Raw genomic sequence first — 23412 nt, forward strand, 5'->3', positions numbered from 1 at the left:
ATATAGAAATTTTACTTAGATGATAAAATTATTTTGAAATCTTTTTGACAAATCATTGATTTATGATTTTTGTCTAAAGAGTTTGTAAAAGTTAAATTTTTATAACGAAAATAATTTAAATTTATAATTAAAATCGCCACATAATATTATAATTAAAAAACATATTAAACAAATAGAACTTTCTATCAAATTTGATTTTTAAATATTCATTTTTTACTTTTGATTTTTTTCACTTTTCAACTTCAAGTTTGTTTGATGGTAATTTTAAAACGTGATTTTAGGAAGCACTTTGAATCTAAAAAGTGTTTTTGGGAAAACATTATATGCTTGATAAAATTTAGGAAAATTTTTTAAAATTAAAAAAAAATCATTTAGGATGCGTATAATAGTATTTTATATTTGAAGTGTTTTTAATAAAAATGTTGTCTCTTGAAATATTTTTAGGAAAGTCATCTATCAAGTGTCTCTAGAAAAATAATCAAATTTTTTAATATTACAAATTATTTTCAAAATTTTAAATGTATTTCCTAAATTTTGCAAAATAGTACATAAGGTCTTTTAAAAACGCCTTTTAGGTTGAAAATATTTTTTAAAATCACTGACAAACAAATTCTTAAAATGCGTTTGGTAGTAATTATAAAAAATATTTTTAATACTTTAAAGAAAAAAAATCAAGTTTTAAAAATATTAAAAACACTTTTTAGATTCATTATCAACTAAATTCATAATGTTGAAAAATCATTTATAATGTTGAAATGTTAGAAACGTTTTTCAGAATCACTATCAAATAGATTCATAATGTTGAAAATTCATTTATAATGTTTTATATAGAAATATTTCATAAGAGTGTATTTGACAATGATTTTAGAAAACGTTTATAACATTTTTAACATTTGAATTATAAAAATTTTAAAGTATTAAAAATTTAAAAAGGTTTTTTAGTATAATGGCCAAACGGGCTCTAAATGATTATCTTAGAAACACTTCAAATAAAAATATTTTCTAACATAATCTAACTCAATTTTAATTTTTAAGTATTAATCCCAATATTATATCGATTTTCTTTACACATATTATAGTCATAATGATGTTTTGAAAATATCTTTTAAAAAATAAAATCGAAAATATTTTATACAATATCTTTTATTGAAATGAATTCACACATAATAAAATTTTTTACCAAATTAAGAATTTGAAAAAATCTAAGTTCTACACTTTAAAATCTATGGACATAAAATAAAATATAAAAAATAAATAAACAACAACAACAACAACAAATTGTATGATTTAGCTATCACTTTACAGGTTGTAGAAGCACTTAGTTGAAATATTTTAGCAATTAGACCCACAATTTTTCATAATCAAATCATGTGATGGCCCACAAAAAGAAAATTTTACAAAAGCCTAGACCCACTATATGTAATGTCCAAATATACAACCATTTACGAAACTTTGGTGACTCTGAATTCATCCAAATTTATTTTAGAAAATATAAGAAGTGGGTTTTGACGTTTTCCTCAGCTGGAGCATGGCCACCCACTACCTCCAGCGCACGATAGCAAGTCCCATTAGAAAGAGAGAAAAAAGAAGAAGAAGAAAACAAAAGGAAAGGGAAAGAAAGACGTTTAAATTATGAATAGTACAGCTGCATTAGAAGTTAAAAGGAGATACAGAGAGGCATCGAAGAGATCGGAAGAAGCCCTTTTGGAAAAGACAAGAGGTATTTTCTTCTCCATTTCTGGCTCAAGTTTTCTTCTATTCAATGCCCTCTTTTTCATTTGTGTTTGTTTTTCTGGGTTTTGATCTTGTAAGCTTTTTGTAAATGCATGGTGGGTGGAAATCCAAAGAGGATTTGAAGGGATTCAAAGCCAAATATGGGGGTGAAAATCTCAAGAAATATGCCCTTTTGGACCAACCCAGATCAGCTTTTGGCTTCTCGGTGTGTGCTCTCTCTATACTGTCACCATATCTTCATACTGCTGTTTCCTTCTTATATATGTTTGTATTATGACACCTTCATGCTCATTTCCAAAAAAAAAAAAAACACAGCTTTTGTATCCTTTGTTCATGTATTTATTACTGTGATTCTGGGTTTAGTCCTGAAAATCTGGAGAAATCGAGAAAGACCCACTTTTTTGCTTGGTGGATGAAGAAAACCATGGTTTGTTTGTTGGGTTTTGCAGGCAAAGCACTATGGATCATACCAGTAAGACCGGAGCTTTGGTTGATGTCGATGGAGAAGAAGGGTTTGGGAAATGGAAGAACATGTCAAAAGAGGTATAAGTTTGTAAGAAATTTGTTCTGGGTTACCAAATTATTACATAAATTTCAATCGTTTAAGCTTTTAGGAAAGTTGGTAGCTAGAGGTGGTTGTTTGCTTCCAAATTGGAGTTTTCAATGAACTGCCACCATGAACTGGTTGTTTGCAGGTGGAGGACGAGGAAGATTCATGGAAGCTTGGGAAGTTCCATGACCATGGCATGAAGACCCCCTTCGCTTTGGATGTTCATGGTGTGTTAACTTTATCCTGGTTGGGATTGATGATGGATTTATAATGGGTTTGGAAGGATATTTTCCTTTTAGTTTATAGTTACTTTTTTTAGTTTAGAATCACCCAAAAAAAAAAAAAAAAAGATTCAAGATAATGTGCTAAAAAGGTGATTTCTTTCTTTGATGAATCATTTAGAGGTGAATGAAAGTGATAAGCACTTTTTCTTAAAATATTATAAATAATTTTTAAATTTTTTTAAAATTATTTTCTAAATTTTATAAACGTCTTATTTTTTTTGTAATATGTATATATATATATATATTTGGATCCCACGTCTTTGGATTCCATAACCTAGGATCATTGATTATACCTTTGGATCCCATAAATGATAAACCTAGAATCTTGAGACACGTGACTTGTATCACCCTCGTGCTTTAGACATGAAGTGTAGGAGGAGGTGGAAATCCTCATCCCAAAACAAGTTTTTCAAATATTTGATTTTTAAAAATACTTTCAACTACTATGAAACATTTTTATCTCTCAGAAAATCTCGACAAAATAGGATAGTAAATATTTTACGATATTTTTAATATGAAAGGATGTTATTTCTAAAAGGATTTATCTTTTCTTATGAAACAGGGATCGCCTAGGAATCCTTAATGGAGATCAGAACTCGAGTGTTTTTGTTCTGACATTTTGGATGATGGAAGAAAGGCAAGTCATTTGGCTATTGTAGAGTAATTAACATTGAGAGTTTTTTCTTCTAAAGTCTTGTATTTTGTGTTGTTACGTTGTCTTGTATTAATTTTCAAGCCACTCTTCACATTCTTAATTCTCTATGGTTCGTCTCCTAAATCATATTTATATTATATGATATCGAGAATGAGAAATTTATTCCATTTTCTTTTATGAATGTGTTGGGAAATTTATTCCACTTTTATTCATGAATGTCTATTTTTTTTTTTTTAAGTAGAAATAAGAATGAAAATTAAGGCTATTACAAAAAGTAAGTACAAAAATATTTAGGCCTTATTTGATAATCTTTTTCAAAACAGATTTCAGTTATATAGAAGAAAAAAAACAAGTTTAATAACTAAAAATTTATAATATTTTTTAATTATTATTATTTTAAATAATTATATAAATATAAAAAATATTTACAAATAAAGTATTACATGTAAAACTTATTTTTAAAGTATATTTAAAAACATTAAAACTAGATTACAAATATTTCAAATTTTCATGTGAACTTTTGTTTTACAAAACATCGTAAAACAGTTTTCAAAAACTATTTTTAAAAATGATTTTTAGAATAGTTTTTAACCCAAATGGAACCTTATTTTTTTATTTTCATTTAAAAAAAATAAACTAAGTTCAAAAAATAGAAAAAGTGAAAACACCAACTTGGTAGTAACTCTTTTTATGAAAAAATATTGATATTTATCAATAGTATTATAATATTATAATCTTCTCCTTTTTTTACCAGTAATATCATACTTTTATATTATAAAGAAATTCATTTTAACATATCAAAATATCAATTCCATCATTAATTATAGATATACAAATTTTCCACTACACTATTAAGATAACTAATAAAGAAAATAAAATAATAAATAATAAATAAATATAATTTAATTATTTAATTAAGTCAATGCCAAGAAAATAAAATAAAAGAATAATCATAATTTGATTATTTTCATTATTTTCCATATAAAAAAATAATTACTATCAAGCAAAAGTTTCCTACTTTTCATTTTTCTAAAAATAGTTTTAACTTTTCTTAACTAAATGAAAATAAAAAATATATATATTTTTAAAATATAAACTCGTAAACGCTTTTCAAATCAAATACAATCTAGAGAAACATGTGTTTTGATGGAGTCATTTTGATAAATCAGATTTTAATATGGAAAATAATATTGTCTTCATGCACTCTGAGCCAACCCCCTTTTTTGTGCAAAGATTGCCCTTTCGGTCTCCATCATCGATAAAAAAAAATATAAGTTACAGTGGTGCGGCGGCGATGGATTGATGTGGAGCTACAATGGCCTTGGCACCTCCGGAGTGCATGAAAACAACATTATTTTTCATATTAAAATCTGATTCTCATATTTCATAAAATTGGGTTTCAAAAACCATATATTTATCAAATGACCCCATCAAAACACAAGTTTCCCTACAATCTAATTGTTATGAAATTAAATCTCACTTTCACTAATAATAATAATAATAATAATAATAATAATAAAATTTCCACCTACTCGGTAGCTGAGAAAGGTTTATCACATCGAGTTTTCCAACTTTGTGGAAGAATGGAGAATCATGCATGGTAAACAAGAGCTAAAAACTTGGGCTCTATTTTATTTCCCTTCATTTTCCCACCAACCAAACAATGGAAAACGCAAAGACCCTTATATGGGTTTGTTGAGCTAATGATGGATGAGTCGATGGAAAGGGACCATAATTGCATTAAGAGATCATTTGAGCCACTACAAGTGCTTTTCTCTCAAACCAAACATTGGAAAGAGATATTCACTGCTTCAAAACAAGGTTAAATCTATGTTTGAATTGATTTTATAGAAAGTCAAAAAATTATTTTTTTAATAATTTTATTAAAATTTATAACTAAAAAAAGAGTTTAATATTGAAATTATAAAAATAATGTTTATAAAAAAAAAATTTATTTTGACTTATTTTGAAACATACTGATAAGATTTTTATCGACTTTTCAGTTAAAGAAACAAGATTTTTATCGACTTTTCAGTTAAAGAAACAAAAAATATTTGTATTATTATTTTCTTCATAAAAAATTTTGATTTATAGGAATTATATTAAATTAAACTCCATTTTTAATTAATTTATGTTTAAATTAAGTATTTTTAAAAATAAAAAATTTTATTTTAAATTCTAAGTAAAATCTACTTAATTTATTTATAAGAACTAATATTTCATAAAACCTCAAGAAAAAAACTGAAAAAAGGAAATTTTTAGCTTCTTACGGTAATTGTTTTCTATTTGTGAAAATAGAAAAATGATAAATGCAAAAAATTTTACCTTAAAAATAATTCTATTTTTTTTTCAAAATGTTAAAAATAATTTTTAAGATTACGAGCTACAGAACGCAGCGTTTTAAGGCGGTAGAGAAGAAACGAAGAAGCGAGGTTCTTCGTTTTCTTCATCCTTATCCGAGTAAAAACGCAGCGTTTTGTCTTTCCTGCCTCAGAACGGAGAACTGGGTTTCGCCGTTTCAACCTCTCGTGCAAACCGATAAAAAGCCCCTGAACTCAATTCACAGCTTCTCCTCCACTTGTGCTGGGAAATGGAGTGCAGTTTTAGAAGCTCGTATCTTCTCCCTCGGAGGCCTTCTCTTTTGCTTGGAGATTCACAGTTCCCAGCAAAGCTCAGATCATCGGTATGCCCCTTTTGATTTTTCTCCATGTTGATTTTTCCCTCAATATCTTTTGTTCTTTTCCAAATTTTCGTTGATTTTGTTGCTGATTATTTGCAGAAATTGAAGGGTTCGAACCTGGTGAATCGTCCGGTGATCAAGAACGCATGTGGGTTCGGGGAAAATGGGTCGGTTAATGGGTCTCCCATCACACCAAACAAGGTTTTCATGGAAGAGGTACTGCGTTTTCTCCTCCATTTAAGCCTCTTTTTTTTTGGTTGTCCCTAGTTTTTCTTTATTATCCCTGGGCTATCTTTTTATCTGTGTATTTCGTATCAAAACATGTAAAATCTTGAGTTATTGTTTGTGGGTTCTTGTTTGAATCGGTTCTATTTCAAGAGAACTTGATGAAATTGGTGGTGCTTGAGGGAGTAGGGTTTCTTGGTTTCAATATTTCTTCCCCTTTTTTGGGTGAGTGATTTTGATAAATGGTTGTTGTGGTGTTCATATGTATTTTTTTTCCTTTTCAGGCAATTGGAGCTGAATATGGAGAGGGTTTTGAGAGTTTCAGGCCAAATGGGCTACTAAAGGTTGATGTGGTAAGCCTTCATTTACATTAGAAGTCCGTTTTTGTTATTTCTTATAAATTGAGTTGTGTGGCAAAATACTTATGGGTGTTGATTCTTATGGTTAATAGGATTTTCTGAACAACAGATTGCAAGAAGGTTTCCTTAAAAGAATTCGTTATGCCATGAAACCCGATGAAGCATATGGCCTTATTTTCTCCTGGGACAATGTGGTGGTAAATTTATAGACTCTGGTCATCTGTTTCTATGTATCACACCATGCTGTCTTCACTATATTGTGTTCTATCTTACATGTTTTTCTAGCACTGAATGCAAATGGCAGTTATAGTAAAACCAGTTGCGATAAAAGTTTTAATCTCATATAGCATGTCTGATTTGTGAGGTTTATTAGTAGTTGGTGTCTTGCTTAAACCGGCATGATATTAAATTTCACTTCTTACTTTGTTATCTCATGAAAGATGAAGATGAGCTACATGCATGAAAAGTTACTTTATATTTCTCATATTTCCAAAACTATGAAAAACAAAGACAATACTAAAGATATTTTAGCAGAATAGGATTTGTGCAACTGAAACCAAAAAAATTTAGATAAAATATTTGGAATACACTGATTGTCTTCCACATTTATCATTACTTTGTAGTATTTTATATTTTGAAAACTCATTATGTCATTTTTTCTTCACTTTCTCATTTAATGACAAAGATAATGTGTTTCAGGCAGATACTCGGTCTCTAAAGTTGAATGCTTGGAAACAGCTTGCGTCTGAAGAAGGTATCTAGCATTTTTTTTTTCCTTCAATGGCTTTTCCTTTTTATATTCTTAAAATATATAGGTCGAGTAATTTGCAAAACTTATCTTCCTCCTTGGGGAGTTCAAACCTATGAGAGATCCAATGTTAGTTATATTCAAAGTTTTCAGAAGAAAAAGGTTGCTGGATCTTTTTGAAATTTCTTTGATCATGAAGATTGCCACCACTCGCTGTTATAATTTCCTTCATATTATAGTAGACATGGAATATAACCACAACTTCGGTAATTGTATAAGCTGATCAACAATTACCAGCAAGGTCTCATGCACCATGATGTTATCCGGTTTACACTAACTGGTTTTTGCAAGCATATATGGCTTATGGATAAGGTGGTTGGTTTAACTCTGATGCTTGCAAACCTTAAAAACTATGTAAAACTTTAGTGGCTGATGGGTTCTTGCATCTCTTGACAAGTGTGTCAAGTGTTTGAAAAAATACTGGCATACATATAAGTAATACATCCTTTATTGCTGGTTATTCGTAGAAACATTCTTTTCACTGCTAGATTATCCCTTTCATGTCATCATCTTATTGGAAAAAATGTTGAAAACTTTTTATGTAGGCTCTGGTTTGAGCATTTTTGTAATCTGTTTGCGAATCTCTTAATTTAATCTCTGCAAAGGATAGCTATACTGCACTCCATCATCTTCTTATAACATATATAATACATTTCATTTTGTTTTCTAGTGGTTAATGAAATATTTCAGACTTATAAATCTCGGAAGAGGTCAGAAGGTTGTTACATGAAAGGACATAACGATGAAGAATTTCATTAGCTTCAGAGTGCAGGAGTCTATGACATCTGTCCATAGATGCATACATTAACTTTCTTTTTCTATATCAAGTCAAATTTATTTTTGTTGCTTTCAGGATAGATATATTGAACCGGAAATGTTTTGAGTACTTTGATGATTCATCCGTTACTTTAAATTCTTGTGTAGGAAAGGAAATTCCAGAAGATAGTGATGTGCAGAGATTGATGCTTTGTGCAGGTGCTGATCATGTACTGCGTAAGGTTGGGGATTAGTGAATAGGAATTTTTTCTCAGCTACTGTTTACAATAATGACATAGAGTGTTGTTATTTTTCAGAGTAAATGTTTTCCTTAATTCCTTTTTTGATCCACTTGATTCCTAGAAGTTAAGACAAACAAAAGGTATATTAAATAATAGCTTGGGATGGGAGAGGCTCTTGTTAGATCCTGGATTTTTATTTTTATTTTTAAATTTTTAAATTTTTTGGTTCCTTACAATTTTTAAGCAATTGATAGGAGCATCAGGGATACTATTTTGCTTTTTTGTCTTTTTTCCCTTTGACAAAGCAGGGATCTTGTCAAATTTGAAAAAATAAATCTTAAAAAAAAAATATCAGCTAGAAAATCTGTTTAAAATGTTTTTTCTTATTAGTATTACGATATTGATATTCCTTTATTTATATTTGGTAATTTTTGTTCTAATAATTCTATGAAAAGACCTTGAGAAATATGAAACTATTTATTGCTATATTGTAGTACCATCTTTCCCTAAAGGCAACACACAACATAGCTCAGCAACATCTATGCAAGAACTGTAAACTCAATTCTGGGAACTCCTTATGAGAAGGGGGGATCAGCTGATGCCATTATTTTCATTTCTTTCTATGGTTATGCACTTCTTTTTGCTTATCAAGAAAAGTGCTTATGGGCTTTTTTTGTCTACAAAATAATTTAATTTTTCCAAATTATATGTGGTATCTTATAACAAGCTTACATATGGTTTAATCAAATATGTGCATTCATCATATTAATCATAAAGAACATTCCTGATAAAGAACAAAGTATTGAGTTCACTGGTCATGGTTTAAAAACATCCCTTTTCCTTGTTTAGTACAAACATGATCATTAAAGAGAGACAATGAGAGAGATTTGGCATGATGAACCCACCATTGCAGTTTCACACAAAAGTTATGTTGCATATATTTTAAAGCATGTAAAGCATCCGTGTTGGCAATTGCATGATTAGATTTTGGGTATAGAGTATATGTGTCTACATGCCCGTTAGTTGATTAACTATCCATTGTAAATAACCTTGAACCCACATAAGACATTCTATCTTAGTTATACACTTCAATTCGGTCTGGTATAGAATGGGAAAAAATGGAAATTAGGTCACTTCACTGGATCCTCTTGTCCAAAAACCTGAAGAAAACAAATTTATCACCTGACACTTCTACCCAATCCATGTAACAATCCAAAAGTGTGCAAGTTTGGACTGTAAGGAAAAGGCATTTTAAATTGAAGTCTTCTTTACTTTACTAATATAACCAATTTGCTTAATACGCCAAGGACACCAAGTGTCAAACGTGAATCCCTTTCTATTTTAATTTGCAACGCTGTTAAATAGAAGAAAAAGAAAGAGAGAACCCTCCCCTTAGCTTTCCTTTCCATTGATTCTTTTCTTTTCCTTTCTGATCCCGTGTGCCCAGCATAGTGTGAAGGAAGTTTGACTCATTGATTTAAGGATAGTTTATGGGATTGTGTTGGTACCATGAGGCAAGGGATCTTCTTCTTCCTCTTCTTTCTTTTCTAATGTGTATGGGAGTTATGCTAAAGTTTGATAATTTTTGGAGTTCATATCAAGTGTACTTGATCAGATTATTTGAGTTTTTTGTACAATTATAAAAATTGTCATATTGAAAATACTGCTGAACTGGTGCATGAAGGGATAATTGTGGGGCATGTTTGTGTGTTTCTGTAGAAAATGATCTCATGTGCTTTTTCACTCTTTTGGGAAAATGGTCTCCTGTGCTTTGATTCTTACCTTGATTGCAAGATGTTTTGATCTTGTCCTCTACTGATCATCGCTTCTCTTTACCTGACCACCGGCGTACCATACATGTTTCCAAAATCTTGCAGCTTTTGCTCTGGGAGACATCAGAAAGTGAATTAGATAGATTGAAGTCAAGGCTTTCACAATTATATTATGATAATCTTCTCGAAGTGAGAGCTTGCTTCATTGATCCTTGTTTGTTATTTTGTTGATTTTATTGAGCTAATTAATAATGCTTCTTCTTTCTTTTTTCTTCCTCTCTTCATTCAGCTTAGAAAACCTGTTGAGGGGTTAGAAGAATGGCTGGATGCAGTATCTACATCTCGCATCCCTTGTGCGGTTGTTTCAAGTCTTGATCGGAAAAACATGGTTGAAGCTCTAGAAGGGATGGGAATCAAAAAATATTTCCAGGTTGGTTTTTTTCTTTTTTGTTTCTTTTTTTAAGAGTAGGCACATCTTTTTCCTGGTAGAATAACTGTGACACTACAAGCTGGAGTAGATACAGCCTGGCAGAATGTTCAATTTAACGTGCCTTTGTGAGATCCTAATGATAAACTCAACCTGAAATGTGGATTCTATTTTGTGACTATCCAACCTGATCGCTGATGATCATGTTTCGACTTCCCCTTTTTTTTTTTCTCTCGTTCACTTCAATGTGATTTTGTCACTGTTTGGAATCTTTTTTCAATCTCAAATCCAGTGAATTGTATGCTTTTAAGTTACATCAAATGTATTAGACCTATGAGAAAAATTCAATCTGGAACACGACCATTTGTTGCACTATAATCCCGAAAAATAGATGCATAAAAGGAGAATGCGACAAAAATTTGATCTGTCAGCTGAACAGATGGCCTTGGAGATGTTATAGATGCTACCAATTATGATTCCCATAAGGTTTACACATGTACTTCTATTCTCTCCGATGAATGCCCATGTGAAATTGCTCTTAGTTGACGGTTGTCTTGTTGGAGTTGCAGGCAATTGTGACAGAGGAAGATGGCATGGAATCGATGGCTCATCGATTGCTTTCTGCAGCTATGAAGGTATGGTTTCAAACACTTCCAGAATCACTATCATATATATCACTTGCTAGGTTGGAGTTTCTAGGGGGATGTACCAGAAACAGAGGATCAATCCTGCTTTCATTAGGTTGGAGATTTAAGTGAATGTACCCTGATGCCTTGTCTAACCCACTGCCACCTCCTTTTGGATTTAGTTATATTGAACTTCATTCCCACTATAGATTAAGAAGCCAATTGGTTCACTTACTTGAGAAAATCAGTTTTCCCTATAACATCACTTTGTAAGTTCAGAATCCTTGGGCATGACAAGGAAAATTAGAAGATATGTGAGCTCAAGGTTCCCCTTGTGGTTGTTTGGGTTTGTGCAATTGTTTTCACCCACTTGCTTAAATTTCATGCAGCTGGATCGGAAGCCATCCAAGTGTGTAGTGTTTGAGGATGATCCTAGAGGAGTAACTGCTGCTCACAACTGTACAATGATGGCTGTGGCATTAATCGGGGCTTACCCTGCGTGAGTGTTCCCTCATTTATCTATCAGGGCGATTCCCTGCAGGAATAGAATCATTCCACTTATGGTTTATGCAGAATGTGGAATAGAATCATTCTAATTTATGGGGAGTTGGAACTTTAATGTAGATTAATGTTGGAACTTTTGCAGGTATGATCTGGAGCAGGCTGATCTTGCAGTAGGTAGCTTTAACGAGCTTTCTGTGATCAATCTTCGAAGATTATTCGCCCACAGGGGATCCGATTTCATGGACTTGCAAAAGCAGATTGTAGGGAAAGCCCCTCCCAGAAGAAGGATTACTACTGACACCATTTTCTGATTCATTTCCAACAACACAAACACAACCCCCACAGCACATACACAAGTCTCTGCTTGTAATTAACCTGCACATGATCTTCCCTTTTTGGTTCATTTCTTTTTTGTTTTTTTGGTTTCGTGTTACTGACATCATCTTTTTTGGTAGAATGAGTTGAATTCAATTGTTAGTTATTTGACCAAAGCCCCCATTTCAATTCTGCAATCCAAATGCCAACCCATATATTATTCTCCGGTTTGCTGTAGCAAATGGTGGTCTTTTCAGTTACGAGGCAATGATTTATCTTTGTTCCATTTCTGATAGGATGAGCCTAGAAGAAATATAAATGGATTAGAGGCAAGTTTGATTTTTTTTTTTCATAATCCAAATTGGATTCAAGTATCCAAATTATATATGTAATTAATAAAAATGTTTTAATCTAGTGTTTGTTTGGATATATTTCATGCTTTGAAAAACAATTTTTTAGAATATTTTTTAAAAATTGTTTTGTATGTTTGTAGAACATAAGTTTATTTGAGAGTATGAAATGTTTTTAATCTGTTTTTTATATTTTTAAATAAATTTTAAAAATAATTTTTATTTATAGTGCTTTATTTTTAATTATTATCCATATTTATATAATTATTTTTTAAAACATCCTTGAAAGCACTTTTTAAAATTAAAAAACTGTTTTTTGGTTTATAGTTATTAAACCTGTTTTTCTTTTTTAAATAGTAAGGGTTCTGTTTAATGATTGTTTTCAAAAATAGTTTTTGAGTATGATTTTTAAAACTACTCTACCATTTTACAAGATAAAAGTTTATTTGAGAACTTAAAATATTTTTAACTTATTTTTAAAAATAAATTTTATATTTGATAAATTATTTTATTTACTTATATAATTATTTTTTATAGCTGCCTTTAGAAAACGAGAAAAAACAATACAAAATAATTAAAAGATATTTTTTTTAAAATATCATATTTTATGTTCTTAAGAACATAAAATAGAAAATAGTTTAATTTATTAAACATGTTTTCTTATTTTTTTTTATTTTAAAAAATAAAAAATTGTTCTTCTTGTCACACATTCTAAATAAATATTTTTACTATAGCGTGTCTCATGTACAACATGTGCGGTCAAGTGGACAAATCCATCCTCAAAGTGAATGGGGTGAACTCTCTTAACATAAAACATTTTTTAAGGTGAAAACATTTTTATAAATCACATGTTTCTAAAACAACTTGAAAACAATATTTTTTGTTTTACAAATAATAGAAAAAAGTGTATAATATAATTTCAAATTTTCAAGAAAGGAAAAAAAAATTAATGGAATCAAATTCTGAAAATGCCATAGAGGTGGGACCAAACAGACCTTTTGTTTAGTGTTGACATGGCACCACTGTGGCAGGGTGGATATGGGGAACGATGCACCCATTCTAGATTTTCCCTTATCTTTTTATCTTTCCCGGAAAATGAAATCCAGAGACTCTGAGAATTGAGAAATGCGAATTGGAACTTTGAAACCCGAACCAGTTCAGGGTTAAACTCGTAGCCAAACATGTCGTGCATCTACAGCAGCTCAATCTCTTCCTTCTCTGCTCTCTCCACTTCCCTCAGATCGAGGTCTCCTTCTCCTTCAAATTCAAAGCCCAGGATTTACTGTGCCCTTGGAGGTATTGAATTTTCTGTCATATTTGGAATTTGCAATTTTTTTTCTTGACGATTTGTTTGCTTGCTGAGAAAATGGAGGAAAAGGAAAGGAACTGTAACGTTGACTGCTTTATTTTTGTCGTCTGAGCGTAATTCTGCTGTTTCGCTCAGTTGTGGTGAATCTTTCTTGTTTAGACAACCAAAGCAGCATTAAATTTGAGATTTTTATTTTACTTTTTGTTTTTTAGTTTTCCAACATTTTTCTCGGTGATCAAACGGAATGGAGCTTTTTCAATTAGGTTTTTAGAGTACTCTTTGATGACTTTCGTGGTGTAATGGAGTTGCTTGTGCTTCACGGAAGACCAAAGTACGGTTGGATAAGAATTCAGCTAATGTTATGCGGAATTTTCAATTATTTAGCTTATTGATCTCGTAATTTCAACCAATAGCCCTGACCATGATTTCATTTTCCAAGCAACATAACTGAAGATGAGTCATTGGTTTGAATCAGAAGGAAAAAAAAAAAAAAATCTTATCAGGATTTAATTTTCTCAATCATCCCTTTGCTCTGCCTAAGCTAAAAGACTTTGAGGGCTGCATTGAAAAGGAGTGTAATGGTGGTTGTGTGTGAGGTTTGAATAATTATTGAATCATTTGCGATCAACTTTGAGATTTTTTATTCTAACTAACCAGCTGCCTGATGAAACTTCCTCCTTAAGGCTATGCATTTGGCTTCATTTTGGGAAATTGCAGAAGCTTCTAGTTCAATGAATTGTCCTTCGTTTGCTGCAGTTTTTTCTTACTTTTGAGTTTCCCATCCAGGGACTGTGGCAGAACCAATAATTATTAATGCTACTGAACCCCTCTTGCTTACTGCTGTTCGAGGTGAAGATGTTGAAAGACCCCCAGTTTGGCTTATGAGGCAAGCAGGGAGGTACATGAAGGCAGGTTTATGCATCTATGTTTTAACACTACATGTTGTACATCTGTTCTATGTTTCAATGAGTTTATCATGATTTTCAGCTGGCAAAATATTATTTCAAAATGAAATCAAGTTATACACAAAGGTTGGATCATATTGTTGGTGTCATTTTGTATAAATTTACCTTTCACCTCTTTTTGACTTGCAAATCCTCCTTTTCTTTAGTGGTCTGTTGCACTAATTTGGAAGATACTGTTTTCTCGAGCATGACAATGTGGGCATCTTTTCAAGATATTCTGAACTCAAACCTACCCAAGGAAAGTTAACTGTTATGCCTTGCTAAAATTTGCGTCTTCAAATTTTACTCCATAACTAGACACCTGAAATCAATCTCATTCTTCCTCCTGTGGAAGAGGGTTTCTATTAGCAATTTGCTTTTTGGTTGCATGCCCTACTTCACAAATATGCGCATATGCTGATTTTAGTTTGGATCTCATTATTGAGTCTTTCTTATTGCAGAGTTACCAAATCATATGTGAGAAGTATCCTTCATTTCGTGAAAGATCAGAAAATGTTGATCTTGTTGTGGAAATTTCTCTGCAGCCATGGAAAGTTTTTAAACCTGATGGGGTAAGACATCTTGCTAGGATTCATTCTTATATTTTGACTTGTGGGAGCTTCATGTTGTGATTTGTATGTCTAACTCCATGTTCCTCGTATTTATAGTCATATTAAAAAATAAATATTAGAAAGAACTTTATAGTCATATTAAACAATAAATATTAGAAAGAACATCCTTCTGCAGTGCATATCTGTCAGCAAGCTGAGTATGAGCTCAGTATGTGGACAACAAATTTACCATGATTTTATTTCCTGTTACTTCTATGAGCCTTTTATTTGCTATCTCTTTTCTGATTTCTGTCATATTGATCAATTTGGCAGGTTATTTTATTCTCAGACATCCTTACCCCTCTTTCGGGGATGAATATACCTTTTGACATCATAAAAGGTAAAGGTCCTGTCATATTCAATCCTTTGCGCACAGCTGATGATGTTGAACAAGTAAGAGAATTTGTTCCTGAGGATTCAGTTCCATATGTTGGGGAAGCATTGACAATCTTGAGAAAAGAGGTTTTGCTCGCACGTCTCCTCTTTAATTTTCTGTCTTGAATTTCTTTTCTTGTTCATTTATCCTATTCCCTCTTTTGTGAACCTCCTAGTTTGATCAAATCTAACGTGGTCAGATATTGTTGGTCCTTTTTTATATGACTCGAAGTATTCAAACTTCTTAGGCTGAAGCCATGAATGGATTGTACAAACTTTGAAAAGGACTCCTGACCTTCCTCTTCTCTACAGTATATGGATTCCAAACAATAGGATCAAACTTGCTTTCAGTCAACCATCTGAATAGAAGACATAGAGGATGCTTCATATGGTGCCTGAGGAAACTTAAAATCTTGAGAAGAAACGAACCTGATCTTTCTCACATAATTATCGTTTTATCAACCTTCATTTATTCTTTGCCAAACTGTGTGAGAATCCCTTACATGCTTCTAATCTCAACAAGTATGTTTCACTTTCAGTTTACACTACATGAATGCAGGTAAGACAAACCGATCTTGCCATGTACATTTATGTGCCTAAATAGTAACTACCTTTTTTAATCAGATGAATAGTAACCATCTTCATAACTCACTTGACCTTAACACCTTTGGCTTGCTTCATTTCTCACTGTCCAGTGTAATGTTTCTATGATTGAGATGATATTTTACATCTCAATTTTGCAAATTTGAAGTTATTATCTTAGAAACTTTGATGAAACTTAAGATTTTATTCGTGCATTTGATGTTTTTATACCTTGCCCTAGTATTTAGACTTTGGATGTGTTCACTCATAACTTTACTCCGTCAGGTGGATAATGCAGCAGCAGTGCTGGGTTTTGTTGGGGCCCCCTTTACGCTGGCATCATATGTGGTTGAAGGTGGTTCATCAAAGCATTTCTCCAAAATAAAGAGACTAGCTTTCTCTCAACCCAAGGTAATGCAGAACTATGTGTCTCTAGCTTTATGGGACCTATCAATTGTACAAGATTCTGGAAATAGATTCTAGAGAACCAACCTACACACTTAGCCTCGGTCTTTTACTTCAGAGTTAGCGAGTGAGAATTTATTTTGATAAATTGGTTATCATCTTGAAAATTTGATCATCTCATTTCTGAACACCTTTGTGTAACCATACATTGTAAGAGTTCCTGAAATATATATGTCATAGTTAAGTCTTAAGATACATTGGGAGCCTGCAGTTGTTTCAAAATTCCAATCTGGATGGTCCGATAAATGTTCCCTCAAGTTTAACGGGTGGGAGTCCATAGTTATATGTTCGATGTGCAAAGATTACTGCTGAAATGTGATTAGGTAGCAGTGTGAATCCTAGATTGTTTACTAGATTATATGTTATTTTCTTTTCGACTGTATAGGGAATATGTTGAATCATGGACGAAATGAACCTCTGTGAGATGATCAGATTCAGACATGATTTGCCATTCCTTCTGCCTTCCTCTCAATGATACCACATTTTACAAGCCTTGCAATATTCTTGCAGGTTCTCCATGCACTTCTTCAGAAATTCACAACCTCCATGGCAAAGTACATTCAGTACCAAGCTGACAATGGAGCTCAAGCTGTTCAGATCTTCGACTCCTGGGCAACAGAACTTAGCCCAGTAGACTTTGAGGAGTTCAGCCTGCCTTACTTAAAGCAGATTGTGGATTCTGTGAAACAAACCCATCCAAATCTCCCTCTAATTCTCTACGCAAGCGGGTCTGGGGGCTTGCTCGAGAGGCTACCTTTGACAGGTGTTGATGTAGTGAGCTTGGATTGGACAGTTGACATGGCTGAAGGCCGGCGGAGACTGGGAACCGATGTGGCCGTTCAGGGCAATATAGATCCCGGCGTTCTATTTGGTTCAAAAGAGTTCATCACCAACCGGATAAACGACACAGTGAGGAAAGCTGGTAAAGGGAAACACATTTTGAATCTTGGCCATGGAATTGTGGTAGGTACACCAGAAGAGAATGTTGCTCATTTCTTTGAAGTAGCTAGAGGAATCAGATACTAGACCCAGATCCAGGTTTTTTTTCCTTTGATGCTAAATTGAATTTCATGTACTATTGGTTTTGTTTAACCTCTTGTTTCAATTGTTGTACTACTTTAGAGGGCTGCTTCAAAGTAGAGAAAGAATACTAAATGCGATTCTGTAGACAGGTCTATCGTCTTACCCTTAATTTTATTTTATCTTCTTTTCTGTCCTGGGAATCTGATTTATTCTTCGGTACTTTCAAATTTTATAATTTTTTAGGGTGTCAGTTTTGTCACGATAATAAATTTTACAATTTTTATGATAAATATATTTTTTTATATAAAAATTATGTGTAAAAAATAGAAAATGAAAAATGGAAAAAAAAAAAAAAAAACCGGTCTTATTGTAATTCTTGAGTTTGGGTTAGACTTAATTGTCCATGTCATAATCGCATCAGTCCTTATAACCCATTTAATAACTTGTCATGTTGATATACGTTTATGTCTCGTTTAATACCTATGGGTTTATTGATTTTAAATGTTTAAAAATTAAAAATATTTTTTAAATTATAAATATTTTATAGGTAAAAAATTATTTTAAATAATTCATTCAAGTAAAATTTTATATATTTTATTATAAAGATTAAAAATATTTTATAATTTAAATATTAAATAGTATTATAAATAAGAATAATTTTGAATAGAGTACAAAATTTTTAAGAAATTTTGCATTTTAAGTGTATAATATCTTAATAAAGAAAATAAAACTATCTTATTTTATCCAGATCCTTCCTATCTGTTTATTTATTATTTTCTTAAAAGAAATTAAAAAAAAAAAAAAATGGGCCAAATGCATTAAAAAAAACCATGGGCCAAGGGGAATTTTTGAAAATAAAATAAAAATAATAACAAAATGAGATAAGGACATATCACCATTGGGACCCACCTCTGCCTACCCCAAAACGATAGACTGGTAAAATAAAATAATAAAATAAATATTACGATTTTTTAGGGCTCCCGTGGTCCTTGGTGTCAGCTTGCGGACGTGTGGCATCCATCTATATGTACTCAACAGAAGTAGGTTTGTTGGGGACAGCTTATGTGGGCCCCACTGGGCCCTCAAGGTTCTTTTCCTGGGCTCTCATGGTGGTCCAATTTTTTTATGCATTTAACACCGCCCAAAATAGCGTGCAATCGGGTGGAGGCGGTCTCACCGTAACTTACGGTAGGCAAAAAATAAAATAAAATATCACAAATTTTTAATTGATGATTTTAAGAAAGATTATTCAGGCCAGAATGCCAAAATAATCCTTATTTAACTTGTCAAAAATATCTTTTATTTTTTTAAGAAAAAAAAAATTTCCTATAAAATCTTAGAAGTTTTTGTAAAGTATATTTTTGTTAAAAAAATATTTTGTATTTCCTTTTTCTAATTTTCAGTTATTTAATGTAAGTCATATTTAAAAAAAAAAATAAGAGTTTGTTTAATTACGTAATTTAAAAATATTTTTTTATTTAAAAATAAAAGTATATTTTTAAAATTTCTTAATATTATTTAACCATTATTTTTTTGAAAATTATTTTTTAAAAATAAAATAAAATAAAATAAAATAAAATTTTAGATAATAAAGAGTTTTTTTCACTCGGTCTTAAAAACAAAAGAAAAATATAGGCCCATTAGATTCATTTGATCGCATTTTTTAAAATTTGTTTTTAAAAAACAGGTTCAATGAACCTTAAATTGTTAAAATATGATTTTAATATATTTTATGATAAGAATGACAAAACAAACTTGCTTTAAAATAAAATAATTCGGTAGTCAAAATAGTTCAATTTTGGATGCATTTAAATTAGGGCTCTTCGAGAAGTCTTTGCCGTAATACGGACATAAATACAAAGTAGTGGTGGGTGGGAACATTTTAGCCAGCTGTCGCGATTCATTGGCAGAGGAAGCCGGGTGCAGTGTTCACAAACGTCTTCGATCACAGAGGACATACTCTCGACGACACCACCACCCCAATTATAATCTCGTTCAGTGAATCAGTGTACATCTCTTATTTCGCTTCGTCTTTCCTCTCTCTTCTCCAACGGTTCGATCCGGCTCAGCATCCTCTCTTCGAAGGTAATCTACTTCCGCCATTTCCTCTGATTTCGATCTTCTTCTCCTTTTTCTCTGTAGCTTTTTGTTGATAACTCAATGATCTGTTCGATTGTTTTTTTTTTTTTTTGGAAAATTTGCTTTTGGAACCAGTTTGTTCTGTGAATTCGTGTTTGTGCTCTGTTCTTTTATTTTTGTTTGGAATTTTTGGTGATGATTTTTTGCATAAGCATTTAAATTTTAGTTTTGTGACATTCTGCGGCTGAATTTGGACCATTTTTTAATAGTATGTGTTTGGAATTGTAAATCTGGACCTTGATCTGCTTGTTTGGTTCGTTTCTCTTGAAAGGAGTTTTATGGAATTGGTTTTAGGAAACAGAAAGAGAAAACATCAAGGCCAATTTCGTGGTTTTCGTCTAGTTTGCCTCTCTGTAATTTGTTGGTTGTGCTTGAAAAAGAATTGTTTTTGGAAAACAAGTGGACAGATGAGATTTTGAGATGTTTTTTGATTAGTTTTAAGAGGATTTTTCGGTTGGTCCAGCCCTACCCCAATTATTGTTGCTAGTATAATTTGAAATTAGTTACTTCCATTTTGGGGAGGAAATCGGCCTGTTAGAAAATTCTGTTGTGTTATTCATTACTTTACTACAGGGTCTGGAACATGCACATGCAAGCTCAAACGGAGATAATATTATCTTGTTTGTCATTATATTTAATTTAGGGCCATGTAGATTCAATCCTATGTGGTCCTGGAACATGCTCAGGAATATTTCTGCATATACATGGATATGCACCATGATTTGATCTTCAGGAGTTTTTATGTCTCATGTCATATAAAGAGTGTGTCCACATCCACAATTGATAGATAAATTTTCATTTTTGGAAACATATGTTTAACAATTATTTGTAATACTAAAGTATCTTGTTCTTATATCACTGTTTGATTTCTTCTTAGATTGTAGAATATTTAAACAACATGTTAATTTCTGAACTTTCATTGTCTGTTTGCATGGGGGTTTTGTAACATAGGCTTCCCAAAAAAGTTTTTCTGTAATTGGTTGACTAAACGGTAAAAAGTGTAGAGAGAAAGCAATTATTGGGTTGGGCATCTTATTGAACTTCCTTTCTTGTTTTCTATTATTCACTGAATCATGATTCCAATATTTGTTTCTCTCTTTCAAACATATGCATTGATTTTTTGTTCATTTGTTCGGATTCATCTCCCATTAATGATTTGCTAATTGACTTACTTTTTGCTTGTCTCTTGATCTTTAGTGCAAAAGCTCAACACTTCCCCTTTTATATTGGCCTGCATCATTGAATGCAAAAACCAGGGAATGCAGAAAGATGTGTGTGAATGCTGGGAATTGCTGCTCTGAAGCCCATGAGATCCTATCTCCCTTGGGGCATCCTTTGTTCATCCTTGATGAGGTTGGCCACGCATCACAGAGCACATTTGAGCTATATGCCCGAATGCACATTGAAACCACAAGTTGTAGCATCTCTCTCGTGTTGAATCGTGACCTTGTTGAAGACGGTTGAATTTCTAGATTTTAATTACTCCTTCCTCGCGAATAACATATTTCATACTAGAAGGAGAACATATTAAGCACAGTGTCTTAGATTTTATAATTTAGAATGGAAAATAAGGGGAATGTGCTGATGCAAAGGTATGATGTCGGGAGATTGCTAGGCCAAGGAAACTTTGCTAAGGTTTACTATGGAAGGGATCTAAAAACTGGCCAGAGTGTAGCCATTAAGGTGATCGACAAAGAAAAGATTTTTAAAGTGGGGCTAATTGATCAGACCAAGAGGGAGATATCTGTTATGAAGCTTGTAAAACACCCTAATGTCATTCAGTTTTACGAGGTCATGGCCACCAAAACCAAGATTTACTTTGTTATGGAATATGCCAAAGGTGGTGAGCTGTTTAACAAGGTAGCCAAAGGAAGGCTCATGGAGGATTTTGCAAGGAATTATTTTCAACAGTTGATCAGTGCCGTTGACTTTTGCCACAGCAGAGGTGTTTATCACCGGGATTTGAAACCAGAAAACCTATTGCTGGACGAGAATGGAGTTCTGAAGGTGACAGATTTTGGGTTGAGTGCCCTTGCAGAATCGAAGCATCAAGATGGATTACTCCACACAACTTGTGGAACCCCTGCTTATGTAGCGCCAGAAGTGATAAATAGAAAAGGGTATGATGGGGCCAAAGCTGACATCTGGTCTTGTGGGGTGATCTTATTTGTTCTTCTGGCTGGGTATCTCCCATTCCATGATTCAAATCTAATGGAGATGTATAGGAAGATAGGCAAGGCAGATTATAAATGCCCCAATTGGTTCCCATCTGAAGTGCGCAGGTTGCTGTCAAAAATCCTTGACCCAAACCCTAATACTAGGATTTCCATTGCAAAAATAATGGTAAATCCCTGGTTTAGGAGAGGGTTCATCCCCAAGCCTTTGAAAACTAAAACAGAAGTCAAGGATTTAGATCCACTGGGCACAGATACAGTTTTTGGCCCTTGTGAGAATAACAGTGCTGCTGCCGGAGAGATGAAAGAGTTGTCGAAACCTACCCAGCCTACCAATTTGAATGCATTTGATATCATCTCTCTTTCTACGGGGTTTGACTTGTCTGGTTTGTTTGCAACCAATGACCAAAAGAAAGAAGTACAATTTACATCCAGGCAGCCCGCCACAGCTATCATATCTAAACTGGAGGAGATTGCTAGGCGCCTAAGACTGAAAATTAAAAAGAAGGATGGAGGATTGTTGAAATTGGAGGGATCAGTGGAAGGTAGAAAGGGGCCATTGTCCATTGATGCTGAAATATTTGAGTTTACTTCGTCTTTTCATTTGGTGGAAATGAAGAAGTCCAGTGGTGATACTTTGGAATATCAGAAGATACTGAGACAGGAGATAAGGCCAGCACTCAAGGACATTGTTTGGGCTTGGCAAGGTGAGCAGCAACAGCAGCAGCAACAACAACAACAACAAGAACCATATCAAGAACTGCAGGTTCATTCTTCTTGAGTGTAGCCGTTATAAGTTTTCCTATATTTTTTGAGGTGTCTTTTCTTTATTTGTAAATTGCTTGGTGTGTAATGACTGTGGCAGTCATATTACAATCTATGTGAACATGTTTAGCATGTGTGCTTGAAGGCTAAATGTTATTGGACGTAGTTAACTGTGAGGTTCCTCACTGGCTTTTATCAATGTTTTCTTCTTATATGGCTTGTTTCTTTGTAACAATTTTGCATCAGTACTTTGTTAGTTTAGGTTTTTTTCCCCCTAAACTCAAACCTGGAACCTCCCACAACCTCATCCCAATCCCTTGCCACTTGAGCTGGGCTTCAAGGCCACCTTTGTTTTTTTCTTCCATTATGGCCGATGACTGGTATAGGAAACTCCTTTGTACCTCGATTAGGAGCCTCACATATTACTCATACCCAAGGAAGAATAGAAATGTATCAACCTTCTTATCCTTCAAGTTAGCACATAGTAGATCTCAAAGCTGCCACATGTCCAAGGTAATGTCAAATGACCCACATAATATTTTAGTCATCTTATTCATGGAAAATCAGATAAGGCACTGCATTACTTTCTCACCATCCAGAGAATTCCTCTTTTTAAAGTTGTATTAGGACACAACATGATGCCAAGTCCGAATCTGATATGACATTCCTACATTGTATGCAATTTATCCAATCATTTTAATGCTAGCTTGCCATTCCTATGTTCCATGAACACCAAGT

At 32.7% G+C, this 23412-nt stretch overlaps 3 protein-coding genes and 1 long non-coding RNA gene across 9 annotated transcripts; all 4 read left to right on the forward strand.

Moving 5' to 3' along the window:
• Window positions 1-1555: 1555 nt before the first annotated feature.
• LOC100246797 (uncharacterized) lies at window positions 1556-3404 on the forward strand. 4 transcript variants are annotated; one of them, XR_787115.3, is made up of 5 exons: window positions 1577-1720; window positions 1813-1939; window positions 2184-2277; window positions 2430-2511; window positions 3131-3404. It is a non-coding gene; the product is annotated as an uncharacterized LOC100246797 (long non-coding RNA). The 4 variants fall into 4 exon arrangements; XR_787114.3 differs by having other exon boundaries at window positions 1591-1720; window positions 1848-1939; XR_009467440.1 differs by lacking the exon at window positions 3131-3404 and having other exon boundaries at window positions 1556-1720; window positions 2430-2764.
• A 2240-nt stretch (window positions 3405-5644) lies between these two features.
• Window positions 5645-12113, forward strand: LOC100262145 (5-amino-6-(5-phospho-D-ribitylamino)uracil phosphatase, chloroplastic). Its single transcript, XM_002274321.5, has 11 exons — window positions 5645-5906; window positions 6003-6119; window positions 6413-6481; window positions 6580-6684; window positions 7187-7241; window positions 8220-8293; window positions 10171-10254; window positions 10355-10495; window positions 11062-11127; window positions 11508-11617; window positions 11765-12113. Exons 1-11 carry the CDS (start codon window positions 5814-5816, stop codon window positions 11931-11933), a joined length of 1083 nt encoding a protein of 360 aa, XP_002274357.1. The 5' UTR covers window positions 5645-5813; the 3' UTR covers window positions 11934-12113.
• Window positions 12114-13279: 1166 nt separating this feature from the next.
• LOC100257034 (uroporphyrinogen decarboxylase) lies at window positions 13280-17785 on the forward strand. The gene is made up of 6 exons (XM_002274349.5): window positions 13280-13583; window positions 14383-14504; window positions 15002-15112; window positions 15425-15613; window positions 16394-16519; window positions 17084-17785. Exons 1-6 carry the CDS (start codon window positions 13469-13471, stop codon window positions 17597-17599), a joined length of 1179 nt encoding a protein of 392 aa, XP_002274385.2. The 5' UTR covers window positions 13280-13468; the 3' UTR covers window positions 17600-17785.
• Window positions 17786-18500: 715 nt separating this feature from the next.
• CIPK13 (CBL-interacting protein kinase 13) lies at window positions 18501-22886 on the forward strand. 3 transcript variants are annotated; one of them, XM_010659831.3, is made up of 2 exons: window positions 18501-19681; window positions 20933-22886. In XM_010659831.3, the coding sequence occupies exon 2, from the start codon at window positions 21296-21298 to the stop codon at window positions 22688-22690; it is 1395 nt and encodes a 464-aa protein (XP_010658133.1). In that variant the 5' UTR covers window positions 18501-19681; window positions 20933-21295; the 3' UTR covers window positions 22691-22886. The 3 variants fall into 3 exon arrangements, with proteins under 3 accessions (XP_010658133.1, XP_010658134.1, NP_001267860.1); XM_010659832.3 differs by having other exon boundaries at window positions 20992-22886; NM_001280931.1 differs by lacking the exon at window positions 18501-19681 and having other exon boundaries at window positions 21296-22690.
• Window positions 22887-23412: the final 526 nt, after the last annotated feature.

This window comes from Vitis vinifera, chromosome 13 (genome assembly GCF_030704535.1).
Source record: "Vitis vinifera cultivar Pinot Noir 40024 chromosome 13, ASM3070453v1".
NCBI classification, from domain to species: domain Eukaryota; kingdom Viridiplantae; phylum Streptophyta; class Magnoliopsida; order Vitales; family Vitaceae; genus Vitis; species Vitis vinifera.

Coding starts and splice junctions, on each gene's coding strand:
- LOC100257034 (XM_002274349.5), top strand. CDS start 13,469: ATGTCGTGCATCTACAGCAGCTCAATCTCTTCCTTCTCTGCTCTCTCC. Junction 13,584..14,382: donor GATTTACTGTGCCCTTGGAG/GTATTGAATTTT, acceptor TTTCCCATCCAG/GGACTGTGGCAGAACCAATA. Junction 15,113..15,424: donor AAGTTTTTAAACCTGATGGG/GTAAGACATCTT, acceptor TCAATTTGGCAG/GTTATTTTATTCTCAGACAT.
- CIPK13 (XM_010659831.3), top strand. CDS start 21,296: ATGGAAAATAAGGGGAATGTGCTGATGCAAAGGTATGATGTCGGGAGA.
- LOC100262145 (XM_002274321.5), top strand. CDS start 5,814: ATGGAGTGCAGTTTTAGAAGCTCGTATCTTCTCCCTCGGAGGCCTTCT. Junction 6,482..6,579: donor GGCTACTAAAGGTTGATGTG/GTAAGCCTTCAT, acceptor TATGGTTAATAG/GATTTTCTGAACAACAGATT. Junction 6,685..7,186: donor TCTCCTGGGACAATGTGGTG/GTAAATTTATAG, acceptor AATGTGTTTCAG/GCAGATACTCGGTCTCTAAA.